This window comes from Fusarium venenatum (genome assembly GCF_020744135.1).
Source record: "Fusarium venenatum strain MPI-CAGE-CH-0201 chromosome Unknown EDB82scaffold_3, whole genome shotgun sequence".
NCBI lineage: Eukaryota > Fungi > Ascomycota > Sordariomycetes > Hypocreales > Nectriaceae > Fusarium > Fusarium venenatum.
The window spans coordinates 2,724,879-2,749,728 of record NW_027072131.1 but is presented as its reverse complement, the minus strand read 5'-3'; the positions used below and the strand labels follow the sequence as shown (position 1 = coordinate 2,749,728).

Genomic DNA, 24,850 nt, shown 5'->3' with positions numbered 1-24,850 from the left:
ACGTTTCGCAAGGATCACAGCCTGCACCCGGTCACAGATCTGTCAGCACAAAAGAGAAGCTAATCAATTAATTGCCTACGGATACAGTACTAAACTAACGTTAGAAAGTCACTCGAGAGAGCCTAGTGCTTCTAGACTATGAGACCAGTTCGTTCTTTGGCTCGTCCCTGGTCCTTTGTTCTCCATTTTGTTGTTTCAACCATTCTTCCTACCCATATAGGGGACACTATGAATAATGAAACTCGAGCTTCTCTAAGCGAGGACAAATATGCCGGGTTCAAGGTCTAAATACCGGGCTCTTGGCATCCTTTTAGTCACTTTAGTCACTTTAATGCAGTAGTCCTAGATTGACAAGTATCTTTATCGGCCTCTCTTTGTAAGAACACCGCTGCATCCACCGAAACAATCTTGTTCTGGGGAAGAAAACGATTCCAAGTGGATGATGTTCCACTGGCTCTAAAACGAGTATTGCAATCCTAGAGGAATCTTGATGCATATGCCACGAGGATTTGGATGTTTGGTCCATAATTTTGACTATTCACAATCCAGCATGGTACTGACGACCCTGACTTTGTGTAGGTAATTAACACGGCCGTACTGTATCTGCGTATCTTCTTTTTTTCGACCAAGCACATAAGTGCTCAACAAGGTTGACAGGGTTGAGCATTGGCCACTCTGCATTGATACAGCAATGACTAGTAGTCAGGTAATGGTCAACTGTTGCTTGCACAGAGGACAAGCAAAGCAACAACTCAAGCCCATCTTAACCGTCCTGAGTCAAGACCATGGACACAGCTCAGGTGCTTAGACCACCCCCGAATATGATTTCAGATGCAAGGACCCTTTCTTCTTCCTTCATCGTGGGCGCTAGAAAGTGTTCAACGTAGGTCAATCCTACCTGAAGCTGTTTCCTCCTCAAACCTGCTCTCCCAAAGTCGATGCATCAGTTTCGTCCTAGATAAGACTGGGGACGCTATAAGTCAAACACAGTGGCTCTCGGATATTGAATTAGAAAACCTTAATGGCCGGTAGTATTCACGCCTATAACTCCGAGCATATAGGTGCAATCTCGTCGTGCCTTGAATCCGTAGGTACGTCGCCTCGATCTCGGTGTAGTATATCCGTAATGGCTGCTTATAACAAGTGTGTTAGTGATTACGAGGCATGGGTTTAAGATGAAAGATTGTCTTGGCAGTGTTAAATGCATTGTTCTAACGACTTCGTTATATATTCTATTGATCCGCTTCTATTAGCAGAGAAATCTCAACGAATATGATAGGTATGTAAATCAAGTAGATAGAGAGCTTCTTACAGTGCAATACCTGCCTTTGGCTTCCTGATAAACGTGCAACAAATATTTGACCTCTTGCTCCACCAGTTCATGCCGGTAGTTGTAATTCTGGCCTACTTACTAAGATTGGTAGGCACGAGTAAATTGATATCGCTGATCTACAAACACCAGCCTTAGACTAGAGGCCTGGGCTAGGAAGCGTCCGTGGGCAGCTCACGGGATGCTGATCATTGCGATATACCGAGATGGTGCTGTTACAAAAGTTCCGACCCATGTTCGCAGGAGCCGGTGGTTTTCTCCGATCATGGAGTAATTTGACAGCAGAAGAAACCCAAGACTTGGTTCAACCAACTGATTCGTTCAAGTTTATCTTGAAGTCTATTTGATTCCCACTTGTGTCATGTGCATATCCAATCCGTCCCTTGATATCTGATATTGTGTCGGACTGGGATAACTCCGGTGTGATTGTTACCCTATAAGCTGTAGATCGATGCTCAATATTGATCAATGCCTAGCCTCTCCCGGCTTCAGGTTAAGTGCCGTTCATACAGAACATAGCTTGGCATTTCGCATCTGTCATGGTAACGGTAGTGGTCGGCTAGTTGACGGGATTGTTTCATGCTCATAGATACCTTGATATTCATGACACACAGACTGAAGCAAGAGCAGTGCCCAGGCTAGGCACAGACCCAGAGACCCTTTTAAGGCTAGATACCGTCACATATCGACAGTAATTATGGTCAGTTGTGGCTGCGCAACCATCACACTGTTCTCCGCCTTTAAGAACAACAAGAAACAGGCGGATGCTGTGCCTGTAGTTGAATTCACCCCCACAGCAATGATCCCTTTCTTGAGATAAATGATAGAAGAGCGGGGGGTTCAAGACTCAAACAGATCAACATACTCAAAGTACCAATCGCCTATGTTGTCCAAAAACTTCAGCATACATACTCGCAAGCCAATCGATCTTTGGTAGGCTCAACGTCAAAGCAAACGTCTCGGAGACATTCGATCGCTAATATTTGACACTCTTTCTGATCCTTCGTACTAGATCCCTATGCTTTATGCACTAGGTAACCAGTCGGATTGTTGAACGTTTGTAATTTTGAAGTTACTCGATTTGACTTGTCAACTTTCTGAGCCTCTCTCTGAAACTGTCTGACTACATGCTCTTGTTAATTTGATAGATCAGGAATAGAGAATAACCTATACCCCTTTCTTCCTGCATTGCGAATACTATAGAAGAAGTAAATAATATGTCCACTGGTTAATGATCTAGCCGCACAGGTCTAGTGGCTTGGTACTTGGTATCTAGCAGCATTCGATAGAGGCACGTTTGCTAATAGAATCAGTAAGATCATGGAGATAATACATGCATTAGTTTTCAGAAGTGAAATACGCAATCATTCCCAAGTCGACGTAGTAATTGGCAGCTGCAAGTTACAACTATTATGTTGGCAAATACGATGTAGTGCCGTGGCATACACTGTCGCCCAAAAGTCAAGCGCTTTGAATGGGCAATCGCCCGCCAACAACCTCATTTCCTCGTCTACTCCTCTAATCATGGCTCCCAACCTACTTTCAGCTCTGAATGCTGCAACCTATTAGGACCCTGTTGACTATGAAGTGTTGTACAGGTTGAAGCACCCACTCGATCGTGATAGAAGTTGCCGTTGCTGGGATTGCTGTTTCTGACATCCTGTCTTGTCTTACAAAGACTTTTCTCCTTCCTCCCTTCTAGAACTTCAAACAGAAGCAGTTTCCTTCGTTCGATACATCAACTACCTACTATTAAGCTAATTGTACTTGCTGTCTAAACTCACATGCCTACTACCTACCTACCTAGGTAGGTACGGAATGCCAACTACATACCCCAGCCTTAACCTCATCATAGACTTTCCTCTTCTTACTACTTCTCTGTCTTTCGTTTTCCTGCAATCACGATCTATTTGGCCATTAAGAAATAAATATGCGCGTACACTCAACAAGCGCTATCCTCATATACATGTAAAATAGTTCTCGCATTCATGGAAGGATTTCCTCTAACCAAAACTGTCATCTCAATAACAGACCTAGGGTACAGCACAACATTTCAGACCTCAACTTGTGATGCTGAAGGCAAGTGGTCTAAGATCATACCCGGTATGCCACCAAGTAGATAAACCACTTCAGCCTGTATCATGGAGTTAAATTTTCTTCAAATTTTAGTCAGGTGAACTTGAGCCTCACGTTCTACAATGCCTATGTACTTGTCACTTCTTATACACCGATAGAACACATTAGGAAAGATGGGGCTATGTCTTTCCAGTGGCGGTCAGCCCCTCACTTAACCAACGGTTCCCCCATTTCACCTCGGCCTATGTATTACACTGATTCAAGCCGGGCATAATCGAACTCTTAGTTGCACTCATAGTCACCAACCGAGTCTCATGACAAACCCCGTACATTCTTTGTTCGTTGAAGTTCACTTCTTGGGAGAATATGATTATTGTACCTATATCGAAGCAGGGTGCTACAGATCTCAGGTCATTACCGAGTCCTAAAGAAGGTCACAGGATGCAATTGTCCCTCGGCAGACGGTGCTTAGGGCCAATTACGACGTTGCACTCTGAGATAAATGGATACTACTCGGTTGAGACTATGGGGCCGAGATATTTGATTCTATAAATTATGATACTCGCATATGATACATGCAAATTCTCAGGTCGAAAGTCCACACCTTAACGGTGCATGTTTCACGTTTCAACTTTCTCATCAGGCCATGACTGTTTGTTTGGAAACTTCGCTTACATAAGTTCTAGTGACCCGTTTCAAGCAAATTTTCCACGAAAAGGAGGATGGTTGTAGGGAGATGGCTAGAAACCGACCTCGTTGTTTGTCGTGACGATCTGTAGGTATTCAACTAATGCAACGAGGCATACAAGTTGTTTCTTTATACGAGATGCGCTGCGATGGATCTGGTCGCATCACTGCGGTTTGTATACAGCCATGGCCATTCGTTTTATCGATATCTTCAGCATCATCCCAAGCTCATTCAGATGGGTGTTTACATAGCCCAATCTGACCTCCGACAGTGCCTGGCCAGCCGGTTTCGATAACATTATGCACAGTGGTTAAGAGACCGAATTAGATTAAAGCGGAAGAAACAGGACTTGATCTCCATTCCATTAGATGCCATGTTAACGTCTCATCTCAAGAAAGCAAAGGTTCCTGCTTTCTGAACTGGCAGCTGTTGATTCGCCAAGATGCCTAACTCCTGCGCGTATCCAGACCCGTCGCAGGCTATGCTTAAGCCAATATCATGATGCCTTGGATACGAGGCACTACAATGATCACACGATTTGCATGTACTCCAAAGATGATGTTGCCTTGTCCCGATTGCCGATGGCGAAACATACCATTCGAGTACGTATACAGATTGGCACATGGATGGATACAAAGGTACCCGAAAGCTTGTTGAGTGCAATCGATCGAGACAATCACGAACAAGACTAAGCTTGTCGAGCTTGGAGATTCCGATGGCACAGCCAAGCGGGAGCTACGGACGTATTCCGACGGGGATAAAGACGTCTGCGATGTGCTGTACTCTCTGCTCAAAGCAGGTAGCCTCGGTTTAGCTAGGAATGCACGTACAAGTCGAGGGCGGGTTGCGCAATCTAGACCAATCTGATCTGCAAAGTAGACTTAGTAAAATGAGACAGATTGACAACGTAACTTGGCATAATGTGGATATGGTAATCATGGAGAAGTGATTTCCAGCATGTGAGCGAATGGCTTTTCTTGCCATGATGTCAAGTTCTGCCATGACACTCTCTGTACACAGGTGTACCTTGGAAATCATTTAAGAGATAAGGATAAGCTTCAAATCAAGAGATAAGCCGGGACGTCATAATAAGAGCTTAAGCGAGTCCATCTGGGGAGCTCCCTGGCTCCCTTGAACAAGCTCTTGAAGCTGTTGGGCTGTGCTAGCAAGCAAGCCACTCCGCAGCAACATTAGCATCCACAAAGAGAGGCGGTGGTGGCACCAGAAAACAAGTATCGCAAATGAAGGAGCCTGGTTTATAGGGAATAGCGGACATATTGCTCCGTCAGTACGGGCCACGAGGGGAGAGATCTCGATGGTCAGCATCCCAAATAGTGGGGGAAACCAATCAATGCTTGCATTTTATTTCCTTTCAGGTAAACAGGTTGGGAATAAAGCAGTATGCAAATTTGCCCACGTTAGGACAAATAGTCGGTCTCGGTCAATAGTAGGAGTAATAAAATGGCCAGGTTGGGAGGAGGACAGAAACAATGATCAAAGACTGAGGTCATGGAATCAGTTCAACAGAGGGAAAGTCGACACGTCACCGCCACAGGCCCATAATTTACCCCGCTGACTGTGGCGCTTTTTATGCTTCACGGGAACTTGACAGATCTGCCTGAGGCTGATCCATTCACTACATTTCCCCAATCAGACCTTCAGTTCATGTCATGCCCATGACATGTTCACGTCAACCAGTAGATATACCTATGCTACAAAATCAAACATAGAGTACCGTAAACCAAACCTGCAAGGGACACAAGGTCGATCATGTGTCATAAATCTAGAATACACAGATCTTACGTATGTTTGTTCTCAGTGCAGCGGGGTTACTGAGCTTCCAAATCAGGTACCCCGCGACGCGCAAGGCGCGTTCAAGCTTGATACAGCTTTGTCTTTGTCTGTCTGTCTGTATCAGTACCCTTTTTTTCTGACCCCCACCAAACAACACAAGCCTAGGCCCCAGCCAGACTCTCATCGAGATGACGTTCAAGTGACAAATTGACGTCAGGCAACTCTCCTGAGCAACCATCATTGCTATCTCGTTTCCAACTGGCTCAAGTGAGCCCGAGTATACTGGGGTGCAATCCCAGTAGTAGGTAAAACATTGTATGTAAGATAGGACTTGTCTACAGCATATTAGTCTATGACGACATATCAATTCTTCACATGATAACCTTTCTGTACTGGTCAGAGGCTCTAACACGACATGTACGGATACGGTACGGCAATCCACCAAACCTGGATAGACAGACAATCTTGATGACAAGCAGCTTTCTTGTTTGTCTGGACTGTCACTGTCAATGAATGCCACTCAATACTCTATATAAACCCTCCTTCCCTCTCTCCAACTCCAGCCTTTCTCTTCCCTCATCATCACACTCTACTTCAACAACTCAATCATCCACAATACACAAACACCTTTCATCTTAAACCATGGATACCATCAAGAACACCGTCAACCAGGCTACCGGTAAGAAAATCTCAACTTTGAGAATGTACGACATTTATTGACAACCACTATAGAGAAGGTCCAGGAGGGTCTCTCCGGCACCAGCAAGGAGGCCAACAAGCAGGTCGCCAAGGACTCCAACGCCGGCATTGGCACTCGTGCCTCCGCTGCCAAGGACGCTGCTTCTGACAAGGTACGCAAAACCAAACCAAATCAACCTGAAATGAGCTCCTTCGAGTCTTGAACAGACGCTCAGTAGAGGGTTGAGATGAACCATTAAGAGGAGCAACTTGCTGACAATCTCACAGATTGACGAGTCCACCCACGGCGCCAAGGGCGAGGCCTACAAGCAGAACCCTTAAATACTCTCAAGTATTAAATGAAAAATGACACGATGGAATGATTCGAAAGGAGGAAATGGACTGTCTATCATTTATGAGAGTTGCAGTGCCATCAATATTGAGCAATCAGATACCCCAATTTATTAGCTCTTCAATCCATCTATATAAACACCATACGAGATCCGTTTTCATCGCGATGTGAAGATTGTTAATGTCGTTGACTTACACCAGGTTGGCACGTGTTAGACCACGTGATGCATGATTCACTCAGTCAGCTTGAGGGATGACAACTCAGATACTACCAGAAACAAATTAATATTGTTTGAATAAATTGAACATTGTAGGAAGTCTCTTATTCCAGGGTACATTTTTTCTAAGATATTAAGACACTGTTTAAGGATCGTTATCCGTCTTGATCATTTTACCAGATAGGTAAGTCTCGACAACCCTGATGGGCGATGTTGGCCAGATCATGTTTCGCTCCTTGCTTTACAAATTCTTCTTCCCTTGACGCACGCTCAAAGCATTCGAAATATCCTTGACCGAGTACCAGATGATCCAGAGTGGGATCCAAACCCATAAAGTATTAAAGAAAAACAGGTAAACCCAGAGGTACATAAAGTTGCTCGTGTCAAGGTTGGGGCTCCCAACAAGCCACTCAGGGCAGAAAGTCATAAAGCCTGCGGTTATGTCTGTTAGCACAACTTGGTCCGCCACGTGCATGATTGCTGATACTACTTACCACCGTATAACTCGCAAGTAGCTAGGATGATCATCCAGATGCTGACCTTGGGGTCTTTCTTGGCAAGACAATAGCACACGTAGATGGCCAGGGGACCGTCAAAGAACACCGTCAACAACTCCAAACTCACGACCGCCAAGTCCACGCCAGCCCATCTCTTATCCGCCTTGGCATACACCATCCACAGCATAGCAAACGGATTATCTCCGCCCGACTGGGCACCATATACGCGATCGCTGTATCCTAGAAACCCGGCGGGCGTAGGGAAGAGGTCCGTCTTTACATCGTTGAGGAGTGGCAGGTGCGAGAAAAAGCAGTGGTACAAGAAGCTTCCCTCGAGGAGGAAATGACACAGCGCGTCGGCGAGATGCCAGATGAACAAGAAGCGAAGGGTTCCCGAGGATGAAGATGGTAGGAACTTGAGGGAGGCGACGTATGCGGCAAAGACGATGGCGAGGGTCGATAGGAGAGAGGTGATTGTGGTTTGGTCGAACAGGTCGGGTGGAAGAGACGATGCGGTTTCTGTTGCCATTGTGATATGCTCTGATGGTATTTTGCCTCAATCGGTTGATATAGAGCTTGGCTAAGATGTTGCGGCTTCAATTGAGTTGATGCTGGAGACGCAATTGGACTTGTGTCAACGAGAAGCGGTGTCAGATGCTCCGGCAGTTGAATTTGGTGGGCTGATTAAACGCGATCTTCAATGTCAAGGAATAGCCAGCTATTGTGGAGTAGAGTAGCATTAACAGCCACTTAAACCCAATATATCTTCTCAGCGACCCAAGACCCTGGAAAAGGTCAACAAGACTTCAAGACCAGAGGTAAATGCATTGTTTCCTTATCTCGTTCATTGAAGCAAGAACGCCAGCACTAATAATCTTTACCAAAACACCACCTGTCCTGTTGGTCTGTTACACGAATAGTATCCCGTCCCATCGTTAATTTACATCTTTATATCCATGTATAGGTGCCATCTCATTTCTCCCACTCTTTATAACTCTTCTGCTTCTGTCGCGTATTCCAGCCGAGTTTCCCACTAATACTATTAACCCAATCCTCACTCCTCCGTCCCTCAGCCTGTACTGAGGCAAACGGGAATCTACTCGCACTGATGGTCACGTAATCTCCTGGTTGGAGCTCTACACGCTCTCGGCCGTCGAAGCTTGCCCATGAAGATGTCCGCGCTCCGTACGGAACACCAACTCGCAGCACGATCGTGTCGGGTAGAATGATGGGTCGGAAGGATAGTGTGTGCGCACAGATGGACGTCACCAGCATCACGGGATTTTCTGGGTGACACAGAGAACCACCAGCAGCGAGGTTGTAAGCCGTTGAACCAGTTGGTGTTGACACACAGATGCCGTCAGCCAACACCGAGGTAAAATGTTCGTCGTCTCCAAAAATCTCGGTAGTTGACAAGGCTATGACAAACGTTAGAACATCTCCTGCAGGGGCAACGTCGATTCTGGGGTTCTTACTTGGATTTGGTCCTCGATCCACCACGACCTCATTCAGAATCTCAAACGTCCCATCCGGTCGATGTGTATGCTCGTCTTCCCTCTCCTCGCCAATCAGCTCCTCTACCAAATCTCGTGGCTGTTCCTCGTCCTCATCGGAACCCTTATCAAGCTGTGATTTCTTACGCGGTTGACTCCTCATAACGGTGCCTTCGAAGCGTAGCCTCAAACTCACGGTGACGCCCTTGGTGAACGCAGTTGTGAGTGTTTCTTGGTATTCCTCAAAATCGAACTTGGTCAGGAAACCCAGGCTTCCCAGTGCAAAGCTCAGCACAGGTGGCACAATGCGCTGGAACAGCCAGCTGGCGTATAGTACTGTACCATCACCACCAAGTGAGATTACAAAGTCAAAGGTATGGGGCCGTGCTCGACACATGTTCTCATCCCAGTACCGCAACCTTTTGTTGAGTGTGTCTTTTACCGTTTGCTCGTCTGCGCCGTCCTTTTGGACGTATCCCTTGCTTACCTCGTCAACAATTCCGCTGACGTCAAACTTCTTGTTCGTCTTGAGCTTGTCTTGAACGTAGATCGTGTAGGCGACCTCGTGGTTATGATTTAGTAGCCATTTCACCAGTTCTCGTGTCTTAGGAATCAAGTCTTGGTCATAAATCTTTGTCAGGATGAAGATGCTCTTGACCTTGAATCGAAGGCGCATGCTGCTTAGCCGGCGGCTTAGTTCTCTCACACCCCATGCCATGTCGCTGAGCTGCTGCTTTGTGAGCAGACGACTTCGCACATCTTCTTGGTAACCTCCCAGGTCAAACTCAGACATGCTCTTGGTCATCTGCTGAGTCCAGGCCTGCTGGTCAGCTTGACCAGAGTGATCCATACTACCGGGCTCTACGACAGCACGACACTTCTTAACCTTCGGGTCGACGATCGAGTCAAGGCCCTCGTCGCGAACGGCTTCAACACTGTCGCCATTGAGAGTCTTGTGAAGATTGGCGTGACTGGGATCTGGGCGACTGCTCACGTACGAGGAGCCATTTCCCATTGAGGTTTCCGAGTCGAGATCGCTCGCTGAGCAGGCAGCGTCTTTGGCGCGTCGTTGGCTATCAAGGAATTGGTGAACGAGGCACTCGTCGCGACGAGTAGGGTGGCGCATCACAGGGGCTTTAATCTCCGAGGCTACCATGGAGCTCTTGCGACGATATGGATTTCCTGGGTCGAATACGACCTGTATAGTACTACTGTATTAGTCGCGCCATTCTTGTATATCGTATTGGTATCGGCGCAAAGGTGCCAGCCAGTATTAGTAGGTGGTCAAGCATACCTCCACTGCTTTGGCATCATCGTCCGAATATCCATCAGAGCCATAATCGCCGTCTTGAAAGTGTATGTGCTTTTCTGAATTATCACCCATCTTGGAGTTTAACTTTGTATTATACACAAAAATGGTGCGATGGATGGCTCTGTTCGATTCTTGTCCTATGTTGCTAGCCGGGGCTGATGACGTTGTCTTCCAGGGCTCAATGGCGGGGCAGATGGGCCCACTGGTTCAAGCCTACCTCTACCTGTAGGTACCTCTTACAAGCGAGTTTGATGGTATGATGCTGAATCTGACGATCTCGTGACTGTGAACGACCGTATTGATGCTAAATCTGTATTGCCTAAGAAATTTGTGGATATTATTTCAGCATCAATGGCTCCGAAAGACTTCTTGTATAAATCAATGCCAGAAATTCAGGGATCTGATCATGACGGACTAAACACACATCTAACAAATACACGACAAACGTAGACTCAATCTAGATATATGTATATATATATATGTTACGTCTATCGAATCGGCCGACTTTAGATGAGTCAATTGACATGAGATGACTTAGTAAAATTTGTTGGCTTACTGATACTTACTCAATAAGCCACTTGATATGATCAACACGATCTAACGTTTTGAGTTGATGCAGCAATTTGCATGATTCAGCATTGAGTACATTACAATGTAAAGAATGAAGTAGCAAACATCCATTATAAATGTCAAAGTCAGGATATGGCATGCCTTGTTTACGAAATCGTTCATACCTATCGACAGCGAACTACCCTATACCTCGAAATGACCTTCACTATAGGTCGTTCCCCCCTCCACTCGACACAATGATCAAGTAATTGTAGTCATGTGCTACTTCAGTATCAAACGGGAGATAGAATTAGTCTAGTGATCCAAAATTGATCGAGGTTAGGTATTTGTCCGACTGTATATTGGTGAAGTTTAGAAATGATCATTCCATTGAACATCAGGTACTAAACATAACATATCACCTTGCAATACACGTATCTACACATGGTACATGCTATATTTTCTACGGTGACTTAACAGGAACAAATAGCCCATATTTAAAGCTGGTTGCATGATACAGCTCTCATCCTCTTAGAGCAGTATAATACAACAGAAATTTGCCGTCAACGATAAAGACTGCAAAACAGTGACGAAATATCGGTGGAACTTAGTTACGTCGGCGGAGAACCCCCCCAAAGAGCGTTTAGGGACTAGGCTACTTGCCATCGTCTGCAAACACTTGATAAAGGTGAAGACGGCATATCGTCAACAACAAGCGACAGAACAGCATCGCGTGTAAGCAAACGCGCAATATAGGCTGATTGATACAAGGTCCCAGTATACGTTTGGTACGACAGTCGAGACAAGACGAGGCAAGACAGTATGAAGCACCTTATTGTTGTGGGTGCTTGCTACTTGGACACAATCCTCAAGAATGTCAACATCAATTTCACATGCATGTCATCTACTAACTTACCTTCAGTGTACCTTTTTTCCCGCCCGAGGACGCAAAGCTACGTGCCACCAGTCTCAATATCCGACGTGGGGGTAACTGTCCAAATTCGCTTCAAGTACTGGAGCAGCTACTCGCAGAATATGATGATCTCCAGCTGCATCTAGTGTCACCTCTGCCCGACGTCTCATCGTCTGCAACAAAGCGTGTTGTATCGTCCTTTGGTCCGCAGTCAAAGATTGACTTTAGCCATTGTCTATACCGTCATGAGAGCACCGAGGCGGCAAGCAGTTACATCATTCGCAGTGAAGCATCAGGCAGCCGCACGCTCGTCAATTACAACGACCTTCCAGAGATGACCGAAGACGAGTTTGGCAACATCGCGCAAAGTTTCGGAGCTGACCAGGAGACATGGTGGCACTTTGAGGTAGGATTCAAGCAGCGGCCTTTGGACATGGACGCCAGACTAAACGTGGACGCAACAGGGCCGAATCCCAGAAACCGTGCAAAACTGTATCCGTCTGCTGCGTAACCTACTACCGAAAGCGACTATCAGCGTCGAAGTCGAGAAGCCTGGCAGGGAAGGTCTATCAGAATTGGCGGCAGAGGCGGACGTTGTCTTCTATTCACGAAGTTGGGCTGAGGTGAGAGTGGACTCAAGAGACATTGGGCTGTCGTGGTTGATATGATCTAACAAGGGCACAGAGTCGTGGACACAGGACCCCGGAAGAATGCCTGAAAGCCGAAGGGCACCATAAGGCGTACGTATGTACTATGGCAAGAATGACAATAGTCTTTCTTGCTTGCGCTTGTGCGGGCTTGGGTTTGTTGGCTTACGAGACTATGCATACATAGGTCACTGGCAGTTTGTACGTGGGGTGAAGATGGAGCTGCTGGACTGCCTCGGTCGACAGGCGAGACTCTGCGCTGCCCCTGCCCTGTCCAGAGCGAATCCGGAGGAGATATTTCCGTGGCTGAGTACGTCCTTCTCCATGTCCCACATCACAACACAACACGACGCATAACACAAGTCGCGTAGAACTGCACGAACTGACCACTGTTCGAGATATAGTGCCGTAGGAGCAGGGGACACATTCATAGCCGGTATGCTGTACGGGTTGATATGCCACCCTGGCGACTGGAGCACGGGGAAGAAGCTGAGTTTCGCCGTCCAACTGGCCACACTCAAAGTCCAACGGGAGGGGTTCGACGGGCTCGGCGTTGATATGTTGGGGATACTGACTGAGAGCGGTTGAATGCCTGGGTGCTTGGCTATGGTGGTCCCAGCATCGACATGGTGCTACTGCTTGACGACCCAGACACACTTTACAGGTAGAGGTCAGACTTCTTGGTGCAAGGGTCGGACGCCGGAAGGCCAAGGGAAAATCGAGAACGCTAAACCAGCATAAGACACAGTAGAGTGTACATAGCAGAATGCACACAGCAAATCCAAGACCATAGGTTGGGCTGTCCACTGATGGCTTAAAGCGGCTGATAATGTCCTCAAACTGATCGTGAGAGATTAAGTGGAGAAAAAGAGAGACTGATCCTTGGCCCAGAAAGGGCCCAACAGTGGAGGAAGGAAAAGGAGGGGACAGACAGAACCAGGGAAGAAAGGCGGTGAAAATTGGTGAATAGAAAGCGTCCGACTGCTCTCAAACTATTGCAATAGTGTACGGATACGTACTCTAGCTAATAAGGTCAGACGTAAAATGGAGGCGTCCTGCTTAACCGACGACTCAACCTGTTTGTCTTGTCTTAACTCCCAGGTGTCGATGTGGTGCAGGTGGATGCAAGAAGGGGAGACCAGGAGACTCTGCTTAGGTAGCTGCCTGCCTGCCTGCAAGACACAAGATACAAGCGACAGGACACGACCATTAACCACGCGGATGCGCCGGGGCTACTGCATGAAGACAACGATTAGTCCAGAAGCACAGTTGAGCGAAATCGCTATGGTCGATAATATCTGATGAGCCAAAAGCTACTGTACCATGCATGGTACCAGGGCAGTGGCCAACCGTCTACGCTAGTGCTAACGCACCTTTGTAAGAGCAGCTAGGGGGCAAGCGAGCCGCTCGACAGCATCGTCATGCGATGCAGAGTTGATGAGGACTCAAAAGCCCCGAAACGCAAGCCAAGATCCATGTGCCGTGAGTGGCTGATACGCTACTAACTTGTCCTGACTTGCTTTGGGCAAGTGGTTTCATTCGGCCTAGCAGCATCTACGTACCGTCGTGACACCCGAAGACAAGGGACAAGATGCGAGACGTGTCAGATGAGACGGGACGGGAGACGAAGAAACAAGGGAGGTCAGCAGCAGCAGCAATAACAAGCTCATCAACAACCCAACTGTGTGTTTATAGGTGCATCTATTGCGGTACTAAGCCGTCATGAAGGCACATGAATACGGGCAGTGCCGCCTTGGAGCTATCCCTAAGCTATCCTAGGCCTGAGATGAACATCGGATCATTTTGAGTTGAAGACCAAGGGCAACGCCCTTCAGGTCCAGAGGCAAGACAAAGGGGTAGCCTGTATCGTTTGTATTGGCACCAAATTAACAACAAACAACAACAAGCAATGCCAGTCCAATGTTGGCGGGCAGGCGGGTTATTCTAAACACCATGTACTATTGGAACTACAGTAACTGCTAAGGTAGGTGATACCGAAGAGTGATTGACAATTGATCAAGGGGAGCGTACATGCTGTAGGTACGTATCTAGCTCCTATCTGGCATGTGGGGTTTCTTCTCATCAGAGCAAGGAGTGAAAATTGAGCCATCAAACTCGAGACAAGACAAGACAAATGAGTTTTCATTGAGTGCTTGCTTCGTGAATGACGCGGGCCCGCCCTGTGAGCGTCTCGAAACCCATGCACACAGAAGTCTGTGCCAGTGCTAAGGAAAGAAAAGGGGGGGGGGGGTGATCACTCTTGTTGAGGGAGTATTTCCAGCCCCAGTCGCCAAAGAAGAGCCCAGTCACAGCCATCAACTGCCGCGACAGCACGGTGTCGTGTTAGCTCACAGGGTGTCGATCAACTAACCTCCCGAGTGGTGCGGACTCGGGCGGCCAAAGGTCTTGGGCAAATGGCTGAACTCTGACCCGCTCTGGACATGCCCGATCGGTATGTATGGAGCTTTCGGACGGAGGAGCGGGCGGCAGCTGGAGACGCCCCCGGCCACCGGGGGGCTTCACCTGTGGCATACCTTTGGATACAGTAGAGTAGCATAGCTGTCAAAGCTACGCCGCAGGGCGTTGACCATGCACACGTTTTGAAAGAATGTCAGGTAGCGCTGGTGACTGACGATCCAAAAGTAAAAATGTCTCAAGGCCCTATGTGGTAGTAGTGCGTACTGTAAAACTTGTTAATTTGCACTGATTAATTCTCTCCCAGTGCGGTCGAGTTTTATCTCCCAACAGAAAGAACCATTTGAGAATATGCACATGATCTTTCCTGGTCATTGGTACCACAAGTAGCGTCCGTTGTAATGAGGCAAGCTTTGATGCTGAGGGTTGCGCCAAATCAGTATTGTTAAATTGGCCATGGAGACATATTCGCTGACTGATATGAATAAGTAGACTGTTTCACGCTGGTAGTAGTTGATGATAATGATGTTGTGAGCCGGCATCCTTGTATCCAATCAAGACTTGCAATCTCGCAAAAGCAAGAACATACTGTCGCCAGGCAGACTCGGTTCCTTGGCTGTTCAAGGTTCCGGCGTCAAGCCGCAAATCTCCAGAAGAAAACCCTGACCAGCCTAATGTCTATTGCCGTAACTCATGGCATACCATGGACCACCGCCAAATATAGCCCCGCTGACAATCACTGCCCATGCGTACGAAAATCGAGTCGATGTTGCTTCGGCCAGTAAGGTGGAACCATAGGTCAAGGATCTTGGAGTAAACGATGAGACGTCTTTTACCTCGTTCCAGATTCATTGATACGTACGGGAAAACAGATGTTGTGTGTATGAGTATCAAATTGCTCGAGACCGGATGTCCATATGCTAGGCACAATCTATGCTGGCGAGTCATGAAGAACAATAGCATAATCAATGACTGTGCGCAGGTCATCGTCTCAATAAAGACACTTGCATGATCACAACTCTACGTCGGGGGCCAGTGCTGTACAAGATGGTGCTCATTCCACCCGGCCAGGCCGGGGTCGTCTGCACCGTTACGGCCTTCTGAGGCGAATTCCACTTGCTGACCTACATACATGGGTGACCAGGTGCTGCATGGGTTATATAGCAGGCTGAGCAGTGGGTGTAAAAGGCGCAACAGTACGGATATTTTGCAACTCTACACCAAAACCGACTTGCTCATCATTCATGGTTATTCTCATGCTAACAGGCCCTGTACTTGAAGTAATGCATTCTCATTGGTTCTGTCCCTTCGAGTCGAGTATTTGTAAATTAAATCCAGCAGCAGATGAGAATTTGGACGTTGGAATGCCTGTTTGTGTCGGTAATAGAAGTCTTGCACCCCGGTTCGATGTATCCATATCGAATGGGTCGTCCTTCTGTAGTTAACTCTCCGTACCTTACCCATGCTGATTTGTGCTGAACCCATGGCAGCGGGTTTTCCAAGTGGCTTCAGGCACTACATCTATACTCCATATAGTCTAGCGCAAGGGCAACGCATCCCAGGTGTAAGGTCCCTGGGTCTGATCGTCCCCGAACTGAACAAATTGTTGCTTCGGTCAAAGAGCCGCTTTTTCACACACCCAGTTGTGGTTGTCCATCAACTTAAGTGAAGCTAGAGTCTTGCAATGCATGTAGGTATCGCGTGGTATTCCCTGAGACATGCCATCATATAGTAGTTTTATCCGAAACCTAAGTTAATGTCAAGTCCATCAATAAGGCTAACCTGAGCAAGTTGATCATCAGCAGCTAGGTGTTGTTATGGCGAATTGTTCTTTTTCGCTTCCTTGGCGATACCCAGATGCTGTGCTGATCCGTAGCGGGTTTGGACCCCTCCATCCTCTCACCCTTGTCATCGTACGGTAACTTTCGAACTCTTTTACGCTCAGTTTTGAGTTGGCGTAGCGTGTGCTGCCGATCCCCATTATAGTACGTACCTACAGCAGAGTCTGTGCTTGTGTACTGTCTAACTATAGCGAGCCATAGACGGCTGTGATGCAATGGATTAGTAGTTAGGCTTGGTGTTGAAAGACAAGACTTGATCCTGGTGTGCCAAGCTGATTTTACTCGCCGTGAAGGGACTGACTGTGTCTTTCAATAATTCATTAACTAAGGTTGTTCATAGGTGTTTCCTTCATGCTATGATGTATCTCAGAAATGGACTTGAAAGGCCTCAAAGCCAATTGTGGATATTATCATTGATCCTCCTATCGAACAATATCTGGCCCGAACATGATGTACTCGCATAGGTAATAAGGGGATTGCTTCTGTGTGACGCAGATGAACCAGTGAATCTGCTTGTTTGACATCGAATTGATAACCGATGGTGAGGGAGGGCTAGCGTCTTGAACAGGTTGTAGAACTAATTGTCATTCGGCTAAGAAGAGAGAGGGGTGAGTCCAATGCAGACGCGGTGTGTTGCTATATCATATCTGTAGCCATAGCGTAAAACAAAGGTAACGGAATTTCAGCCTCCAGTACATTTGTACTGTTCTGTTTTCAGTCCAAGAGGGGATAATTGAGTTGAATCAACTGGACACAAGGTGGAAACCCATTCGCAGGCCTTACTAGAATTGTAGAGTCACCAGACAACCGCCCGCTTGCCCATCTGTCTGAAGATGATGAAGCCAAGTATTGATGCACCTGGCACACTAGTGGTTTTCGCAAGCGAGTATGTATTTCTTGTTTTTAAAGCCATGACGGAAAATATCACATTGATGAATACAGATGTTTCTCAAACTCGTTGAGCGTACGTGCCGTGCATGTTGAACAGACCCCATTCTAGCCCGCGTGTGTAGCCCGAAGAAAGCGAAGCCAACTGAATGGGAAGCGTTGATGTTTTCTGATAACGTATACATAGTAGTAATTACTTGCTGGAGGCTAATTGCGTATGCAAAGGATGTTTCTCAGATGGCGCATTTTGGGCAGTCCTCGTCAGCTTGATAGGCAGATGTGTTTTGAGATATAGCGGCGTGGGCGTGGTACTTTGCCAACATGTTCAGTGAGTATCACCAAAAGTGTGTAAAAACCGTCACATGGCAGTGGCTGCAATTCCGTGACTCGGGGTAGCACATCACGGCAAGTAAATGTCTTGAAGCCTATTGGGTATTGGAAGGTTGCTGGTACCCTGACAACTTGAGGAAAATGGAAGGTCTGAGCATAGCCAATGCGTGATTGCAGTTTGGTCTCGGTTGGTCCTGAAAGGAATGAATCGGCGGCCATAAGGAGAGAGAGGAACAAACATTTGCGCCCTTGTTCGGTGGGACGCGGTTCAAGGCCCACAGGCAAGTCGAGCCCCAGCTCAAGCCTTGTGAAGCCCAAGGGCAGATAATATTCACTTGTTAGATGTTCAGGGCTCAAGCGGAAGGCACGACGAGCCTAGGCGTCGGCAGGATTGGCTGGCTGAGCGTCCCGGCACCCCCTGTTAAGCTAGTATTCCATCATAATAACGAGCCAGGGCATTTGAAGCAAAAATAGCCAACCCATCTACCCTATCGGAGAGAATCGTCATTAGAGAGAACGCCGTGATGACTGTCGTTCGTAAGGCAGTGGGGGGTTATTGAACTCTGTCGCAGTCCGTGTTCGTTGGGCTTGTTATACGTCTCTCCGCGATAGTGCTATAGCTACTAAGAAATGAAAACTGGCATCCAGTAAGCCTAGTGAGTGGCATCGATGCGTTCTCTAAACTATATGACAGATCGCCTCGTATCACATCTTTGAGCGGAGCAAAATGGTTCATTGATATCTTCCGTGCACACCGTGCTGTACATAGTACAGGCTTACGGATTCACTGGGACCACAGCACCTAAAATCTGAAAAATCGAAGATGAAAAGATCCGTCAAGGCGGTAATACGCTTTGGTTCCCTGTCTCCACCCAATATTTGCAGGGAACGTATAGATAGGTTGGCGCGCAATTCCAGTCCTTGTTTTGGTGAAGTGACCGATTCAGTGGACGATCGCCAATTGAGAAACCATGGACAGGCTAATTTCATCCACTGGCGGCCTAGCTGACCCCTCTGTAGCCTTTCATGGTAGGCTAGCTGGCTGGGCCATGGACATTGTATGTACGGTGAGACGCCCAAATCGTTCGAGGGAACGTCGCTCTACAACCGCGAAAAGTGGCTAGCTTAGAGGGGGTCAGCCAGCACATGTGCTGTGCTCCACAGGAACTCATCTTATAGGCGTGGTCAGCAATCGATGAAACTGTTCAGGTGGGGATAATCCTCGTAAGGAAACGGCCCAAACAAAAAATTTGCTGCGTTGTAACTAGCATGAACTTGATGAGTCGTCTGCGTTCCCTCCACAGAGGGGCACTGAGATGAGACAAGGGAAGTGCCAGAGGCGGAAAGGGAATAAGTCGACCGAATTGCGTTTTGTGTCGAGGAGAGTCGGGCATGGATGGATGATGGGCTTGGAAATCATTATCTTTTTAGTTGTAGTTGAGATGTTCGGCAAGCCAAGTCCCGATCCATGTTAGAACTGTTTCGGTTTCTTTCTTTTTCTGTACTCATCCATCAACGAATGTTGGCTTTGGTACTCTGTTCAAGTGGCCTCGAGGTTTGAACTTGATCATCTTGTCTCAGGCCTCCTGCAAACTTCACCCAGAAGCGATATTTGCGTAAACCAACTTGGGATAGACATGCGACATACCATACAGGCATGCAGAATAATAGCCTAGCGTCTATAGCAACAGATCCGTGTTTCGGTTTCGGAAGTGAGTCGTTAGACGACGTGGCAGGCAGGCAGGCTTCGAGAGCATGAGTTCCACTAACACGGGCGCAGACAAAGCCAAATCCCATGCCCGACAAGCAGCCCACTTGCTGAAGTCGTGCTGGTGCTGGTGCTGGCGCTGGCGCTCACGCTGCAAAGAGAACCTAGAGTGGCCAGCAATACCCTGTTTGCTTGGCTTTGCTGTGAGAGGTGGAGGGAAGGAAGTGGTACTGCAGCTAATTGGCACCAGTTGAGCCCCTAGTGTTTACCCAGCTGGGAAGTCAGTTGTCAGTTTCGCGACCCCTGAGTGGAGGGGAGGGACGAAAATTGTACTTGGCACTTGGCTGATTAGTGAGTTGAGAACACTAAACAGACATATTTCCGCACTTTCCATTCTCAGAAGATCGGGCGGTGGCCCAGCGTAAAGGTCACATATACAAGGAAAAGCCGGGCCTTCACGCTTACCGAGAGTCACCACGACTCGTACCTTCCGTCCTTTCAATGCCCATAACCGCTTAGCCCTTATCTGAAGGCACCTGCCCAAGGTAGCTGACTCACCTACCTCATTTCATTCCTTCCTTTGGCATTGACTTTGGTACCCCAGTCAGGGTGCCTTCCTTGGATGCTCAAAGAAACAGCGCCCACTCAGTGGTTGGCCCCTCCCTAATCGATGGACATTTCTCATGAATCAATCCCTCAACTTGAGGTCTCCAGTTTGAACCCTGCAACCAAAACCGCCCTATCGTTGATGGTACCTTGGCTTACCGAGGAGATTGCGCGCCGGTGATATCTCCAGTACCCGCGCTCAGATGTTCATGTGCCTTTGTGTTGATGTTTTCGCCACTAAGGAATCCCACCAACTGGCACACACACACGCACACACACATCACACACACCGCTAAAGGTTGGAGCTTGTTACTTAATATGCACTATAGCAACAGCCAACGCGGATGAGGGCACTAACGTCCGCGTACTGACCTGATTTGGGTGGTTTGTTGTTACTCTACGGACACAGTCAGAGCATACACGATGCAATGTCGGCCAGCCACACGTTGGTTACATATCAAAGGAATCGTCGTTTCGACCCTTGTTCAGTGTCTAATTGTATAGATGCAGTTCCACATCAACATTTGAGATTGTCTCGATAGATTCCTCATCTAGACCATCTGACCATGGAGCTACAGGATGCCTGCGAGGTAGACTTTAGATGGAGTTTCGCTGCGCCATCATATCCTGGCAGCATGGTAATAGCTTGACTGATTCCTCAAACTTTCGGGCTACTGGCATCAAGATCCAGAAAGTATTGGACGTCATATTATCGGGCTGTTGTTTTGCACTCTATTTATTACCTGCACTGTTGCAACAAATTAACCACAAGCCCCGGCCGACCACTTGTTTTTGCAAAACACCAAGTTCATGAAATAGAGAAATGAAGAGTTGTTTGAGAAAAAGCCTTGGGGTCGCAAAGCCAAGTACGGAAACTGAGGAGTGGGCACTGAACCGTTTTCACCGGTGTCCTCCTCGATGGTGATGAGGATTCAAAACCCATTGCAAACATACCTACCTAGTCAACCATACCCAAGCGCTTGCCGATCAGATATAATTGTTTCTTTTAGGATAACACCATGGTCTTGCGACACCCTCTCGCAGCCCGCTTCTAACGTTAAGATGGAGCCGAGAAATGGGAATTACATGGTCACAGCAGGGGTGTCTGAAGTGATTAAACAAAAGCATGCCAAACCACCAAAGCGGTGATGCGCATCCCATCCCGCATTGATATTTGAGACCCTTCCCGAGTGGCACTTTTAGCAATAAGGAAATGTTCCATCCTTTGGACAAGGCGCGGCGCTTCCTAGTTGAGGTCCCTAGTCCATCTCAGGCCCCAGAGATGCATGCATTGTGGCGCCGTCTGCTGGGCAACTCGGTGCACCCCCACACTCGGCTTCACCCCCTTGCTTCTCGGTCAAGTCGTACATGAATCTTATCAAGGATTGGCTATAGAGGGACGGATTTGTGGTTTATCGCAACTCCTAGCCGTGGGCTCGATTCTTCTCCATCCCTTCCATTGTTCACTACTCCATGTGAGTTGCATCCTTAGCGGCAGGGGTGATTATCCTGGAGTCCAGACGACCTGATGATGCCCACTTCCTAAAGACTCTGTGCTCATGGGTCTGCAACGCAATCAAAGTCGTGGAAGGCTCCATCGTTGCCATTACTGTCACCATCACCATTTGGTTTCTTGTCCCTCACCTTGTTAGTACCACGCCAAGGTCGGCGTAGTACTGCCAGATTTGTCGTGAGCCTCATGGTCTCACTACCTCAACCTACACTCCCTCGCACAACAACACAAGGATTTGTGTATCTAATTCTTCGAGTTCACCATACTGTGGATTGTCTCAATCCCCAGAACAGCAGCCTAATGCTCGCTCCGGCACTACTTCCCGCCTACCTTTCGCAGCCTCTAGCCCCGCCCGTTGAGACACCCCCTACCGGCCCGTATGACGCAGGCCACCACTTCAGCTGCCATGCCAGAAATTGACAATCCTAGCACAGGAACGAAGCCATCAGGGCCAGTTCTGGTGAGTAAACCTTGTCGGGTACCCCTCACACTCCATTCTGATTTGCCGACCATTGTAGTTTCCACGGTTTGCAGCCAGTTGGTGCTAAATCGTCCATGCTTCTTCACTGCTTGGTCCTTCCCGGCCCACACCCAGATCCTTGGAGAGTTGATCTTGTTCAAGCTGCTAGGCTCGATTTATTTCCAAGCCATCGATTGCCCCATGTTTCGTACTCCCTTGAACCCCCTTGGGGATTGCACCTCCACTTGACCACTTGACGATACATAACGAAGTCTGTCCCTCAGATGGTTTGCTTGTCATATTAAAATCATTGACCAAACGCAAATTGAAAGACGATAACAACATTCGATATCATCTTGTCTTCTATCACCAACACTTCTGATTACTTCTCATCTACCTTGTACACTTTCCCTTCAGATATTTCAAGATGATGCACCCACTCTTCGGCGTGCAACCAGCAGGCTCTCTGCCCGTCACATATCCTCACGACGTGACGCTAGACGATTACACACAACAAATGGCATGCCCTCAGACTTCAAGGAGATACTCGCGAAGCTCCAACGGACAGCGTCCTGGAGGAACTGCTATGAGAGTCGCCAAACCTTCGAGTGCCAATAACAGCCCTCGATCGTCTAGTCTTATGGCTCGACGCAAGACTCTCATGAATGACGGCAACTCTCAACGACGACAGCAACAAATCATGGAGCAACTTTCTTCATTCTGCGATATTGAATCACAACAGCCCTACCAACGACCCTCGCGTCCCGTGAGCTGGCACCCGAGCTCTTATGGTCAAACTTCAACACAACAGCAGATGCCTACCTTGGCCCCAAGTTACTCGCCTGTTGGTCAACAAGATCTATATGGAAACTATTCTCACTACTCACCTATGATGAGTTCAACTTCTTGTGGGACATCCCCCCTCGCCTTCTCCCATCTCCCACTGCCATACCAGTCTGCCGATAACATGGCATACAACCCCTACCAAGGAACCTGCATGTCGCAGCATTCACCGGCTGCGTCTTTGGCGACGGACGCTTGTTCAATGCCGGCTACCTCTGCTCCTGTCGAAACTGCATACAGCCATGGGTGGGATTGGAACAACTTTATCATGCATGGATTCGGCTCAACAACGCCCCCCACACCAGAAACACTCCCCCAAAGCCAATTATCTCAACCTGCGGTCTCTGAGGATATTCAATACCAAGCACTCGACGACGCTTCGGAAGAAGAAGGCGAGATCCTGGTTGGAATGGGCCTCTACGATGCCCCAGAAAAGTTCAACGAGGACCCACAATTGAATAACTACCGATCCACCGTATCATCTCTGCTCGGGTCATCGTTTAGAGGTTACGAGCCTAGTGGCAAGGGCTTGAAACTTGAGGAAACATGGGAGCCTCCCAAATCCGATGACGAGGAGGAGGAGGAGGAGGATGATGATGAAGAAGAAGAGGACGAAGAGTAAAGGCGCTGCAATGCAAGTCTTTAATTGCGAGTACGAATAACGATATGAAACATGTATGAATATGGTGTTACGGGCCTGTAAGAAAAGCCAGCTTGGTTTCTCTGTTTTTGCTTGGGTTCGGGAAGAGAATACAGGGTCTCAACGACACAGGCATGGGGCGTCTTGATTTTGGGATTACAGGCATTGTTACAAGCGATTGGATTTCAGCATGTATAGAAAGAAGTGGCTATGGATACCCCGTGCAAGAGCACACACAACACAATAGGTAGATGCAATATAGCAGGGCTCAGGCAGCCATACATACAATACTCATTCAATTGAATAACCACATCAAAACATCCCACTGTGCTGTTGGTTGTGGACGTGAGGCAGGTACGAGAGACGGGTCAGGAGGAGCCGTGTTTCTTCCAACGTTGATTCAATCAAAAATGCGTTGATCCCTGCACGACATGTGGTATCCTACGGGTTCGTGCTTCCGTCTCTCCATGAAAGCTCATCATTGGTCAAGCGGATGTATCGACAAACCCCCTCTCCGCTTGTAGCCAGCCCTGTGTGGCGTGTGCACGTAGAGTGTGGCATCTCAAAATTCTAGACGCTACAGACACCCACTCTATTGCGACATTACGTATCTGCTTCCCAGGGTTGGCTGTGGCTGGCAGCCGAGTAGTGGCTGGCTCCATATTTGGTGACTCAAGCAAATCCTGTCAGTGCGAACACAAGAGAACAACAGAGTTAACCCAAAGCTTACGGAGTAGAGCGATGATGAATTAATGACTAGGGAAAAAGAAAGAATCATACATCCCCTAGGAGACGCTACATATGTTGGAAAATGTGGTCTCTTAGATTTTGAGTGTGGGAAAAACAGACAACCTAATAATAGTCAGGCCTCACGGCATAAACCGACTCGCGCATTTCGTCTCTTGATCTCCACGACCAAGATTTCTGATAACATGAGGAACCCAAAATTTAACTCTTTTGGGAAAATAAAATAACAAAGTAACTTCTGATGTGATCAAGCTCCACAGCTCCACAGCTCCATGCTATCGTAACCTTACTAATTTACCGAGTGTGCATTCTT

General features: G+C 47.7%; 5 protein-coding genes across 5 annotated transcripts; 3 read left to right on the top strand and 2 right to left on the bottom strand.

The window, feature by feature from the left end:
• Positions 1 to 6,492: 6,492 nt before the first annotated feature.
• EDB82DRAFT_505409 (glucose-repressible protein Grg1) lies at positions 6,493 to 7,197 on the top strand. Its single transcript, XM_025727142.2, has 3 exons — positions 6,493 to 6,567; positions 6,621 to 6,739; positions 6,855 to 7,197. The coding sequence occupies exons 1-3, from the start codon at positions 6,531 to 6,533 to the stop codon at positions 6,906 to 6,908; spliced, it is 210 nt and encodes a 69-aa protein (XP_025581639.1). The 5' UTR covers positions 6,493 to 6,530; the 3' UTR covers positions 6,909 to 7,197.
• Positions 7,198 to 8,418, bottom strand: EDB82DRAFT_505407 (Emopamil-binding protein). The gene is made up of 2 exons (XM_025727141.2): positions 7,630 to 8,418; positions 7,198 to 7,567 (listed from the first exon to the last, which is right to left on the bottom strand). Exons 1-2 carry the CDS (start codon positions 8,159 to 8,161, stop codon positions 7,377 to 7,379), a joined length of 723 nt encoding a protein of 240 aa, XP_025581638.2. The 5' UTR covers positions 8,162 to 8,418; the 3' UTR covers positions 7,198 to 7,376.
• EDB82DRAFT_505406 (ATP-NAD kinase-like domain-containing protein) lies at positions 8,419 to 10,637 on the bottom strand. The gene is made up of 3 exons (XM_065608743.1): positions 10,420 to 10,637; positions 9,108 to 10,323; positions 8,419 to 9,050 (listed from the first exon to the last, which is right to left on the bottom strand). Exons 1-3 carry the CDS (start codon positions 10,507 to 10,509, stop codon positions 8,605 to 8,607), a joined length of 1,752 nt encoding a protein of 583 aa, XP_065463900.1. The 5' UTR covers positions 10,510 to 10,637; the 3' UTR covers positions 8,419 to 8,604.
• Positions 10,638 to 11,430: 793 nt separating this feature from the next.
• Positions 11,431 to 13,134, top strand: EDB82DRAFT_477334 (Ribokinase-like protein; the record flags this gene model as incomplete). The annotated part of the gene is made up of 7 exons (XM_065608087.1): positions 11,431 to 11,433; positions 11,522 to 11,721; positions 11,909 to 12,305; positions 12,364 to 12,522; positions 12,584 to 12,639; positions 12,734 to 12,856; positions 12,945 to 13,134. The coding sequence occupies 7 exons, from the start codon at positions 11,431 to 11,433 to the stop codon at positions 13,132 to 13,134; spliced, it is 1,128 nt and encodes a 375-aa protein (XP_065463899.1).
• Positions 13,135 to 22,645: 9,511 nt separating this feature from the next.
• Positions 22,646 to 24,157, top strand: EDB82DRAFT_230802 (uncharacterized protein). The gene has a single exon (XM_025727138.2). It carries the CDS (start codon positions 22,735 to 22,737, stop codon positions 23,770 to 23,772), a length of 1,038 nt encoding a protein of 345 aa, XP_025581635.2. The 5' UTR covers positions 22,646 to 22,734; the 3' UTR covers positions 23,773 to 24,157.
• Positions 24,158 to 24,850: the final 693 nt, after the last annotated feature.

Excerpts from the sequence above, each read along its gene's own strand:
- EDB82DRAFT_505409 (XM_025727142.2), top strand. The coding sequence starts at position 6,531 with ATGGATACCATCAAGAACACCGTCAACCAGGCTACCG. Across the intron at positions 6,568-6,620 it reads CACCGTCAACCAGGCTACCG|AGAAGGTCCAGGAGGGTCTC; the intron begins GTAAGAAAATCT and ends CAACCACTATAG. Across the intron at positions 6,740-6,854 it reads AGGACGCTGCTTCTGACAAG|ATTGACGAGTCCACCCACGG; the intron begins GTACGCAAAACC and ends ACAATCTCACAG.
- EDB82DRAFT_505406 (XM_065608743.1), bottom strand. The coding sequence starts at position 10,509 with ATGGGTGATAATTCAGAAAAGCACATACACTTTCAAGACGGCGATTAT. Across the intron at positions 10,324-10,419 it reads ATGATGCCAAAGCAGTGGAG|GTCGTATTCGACCCAGGAAA; the intron begins GTATGCTTGACC and ends AGTACTATACAG. Across the intron at positions 9,051-9,107 it reads GGATCGAGGACCAAATCCAA|CCTTGTCAACTACCGAGATT; the intron begins GTAAGAACCCCA and ends CGTTTGTCATAG.
- EDB82DRAFT_505407 (XM_025727141.2), bottom strand. The coding sequence starts at position 8,161 with ATGGCAACAGAAACCGCATCGTCTCTTCCACCCGACCTGTTCGACCAA. Across the intron at positions 7,568-7,629 it reads TACTTGCGAGTTATACGGTG|GCTTTATGACTTTCTGCCCT; the intron begins GTAAGTAGTATC and ends ACATAACCGCAG.
- EDB82DRAFT_230802 (XM_025727138.2), top strand. The coding sequence starts at position 22,735 with ATGATGCACCCACTCTTCGGCGTGCAACCAGCAGGCTCTCTGCCCGTC.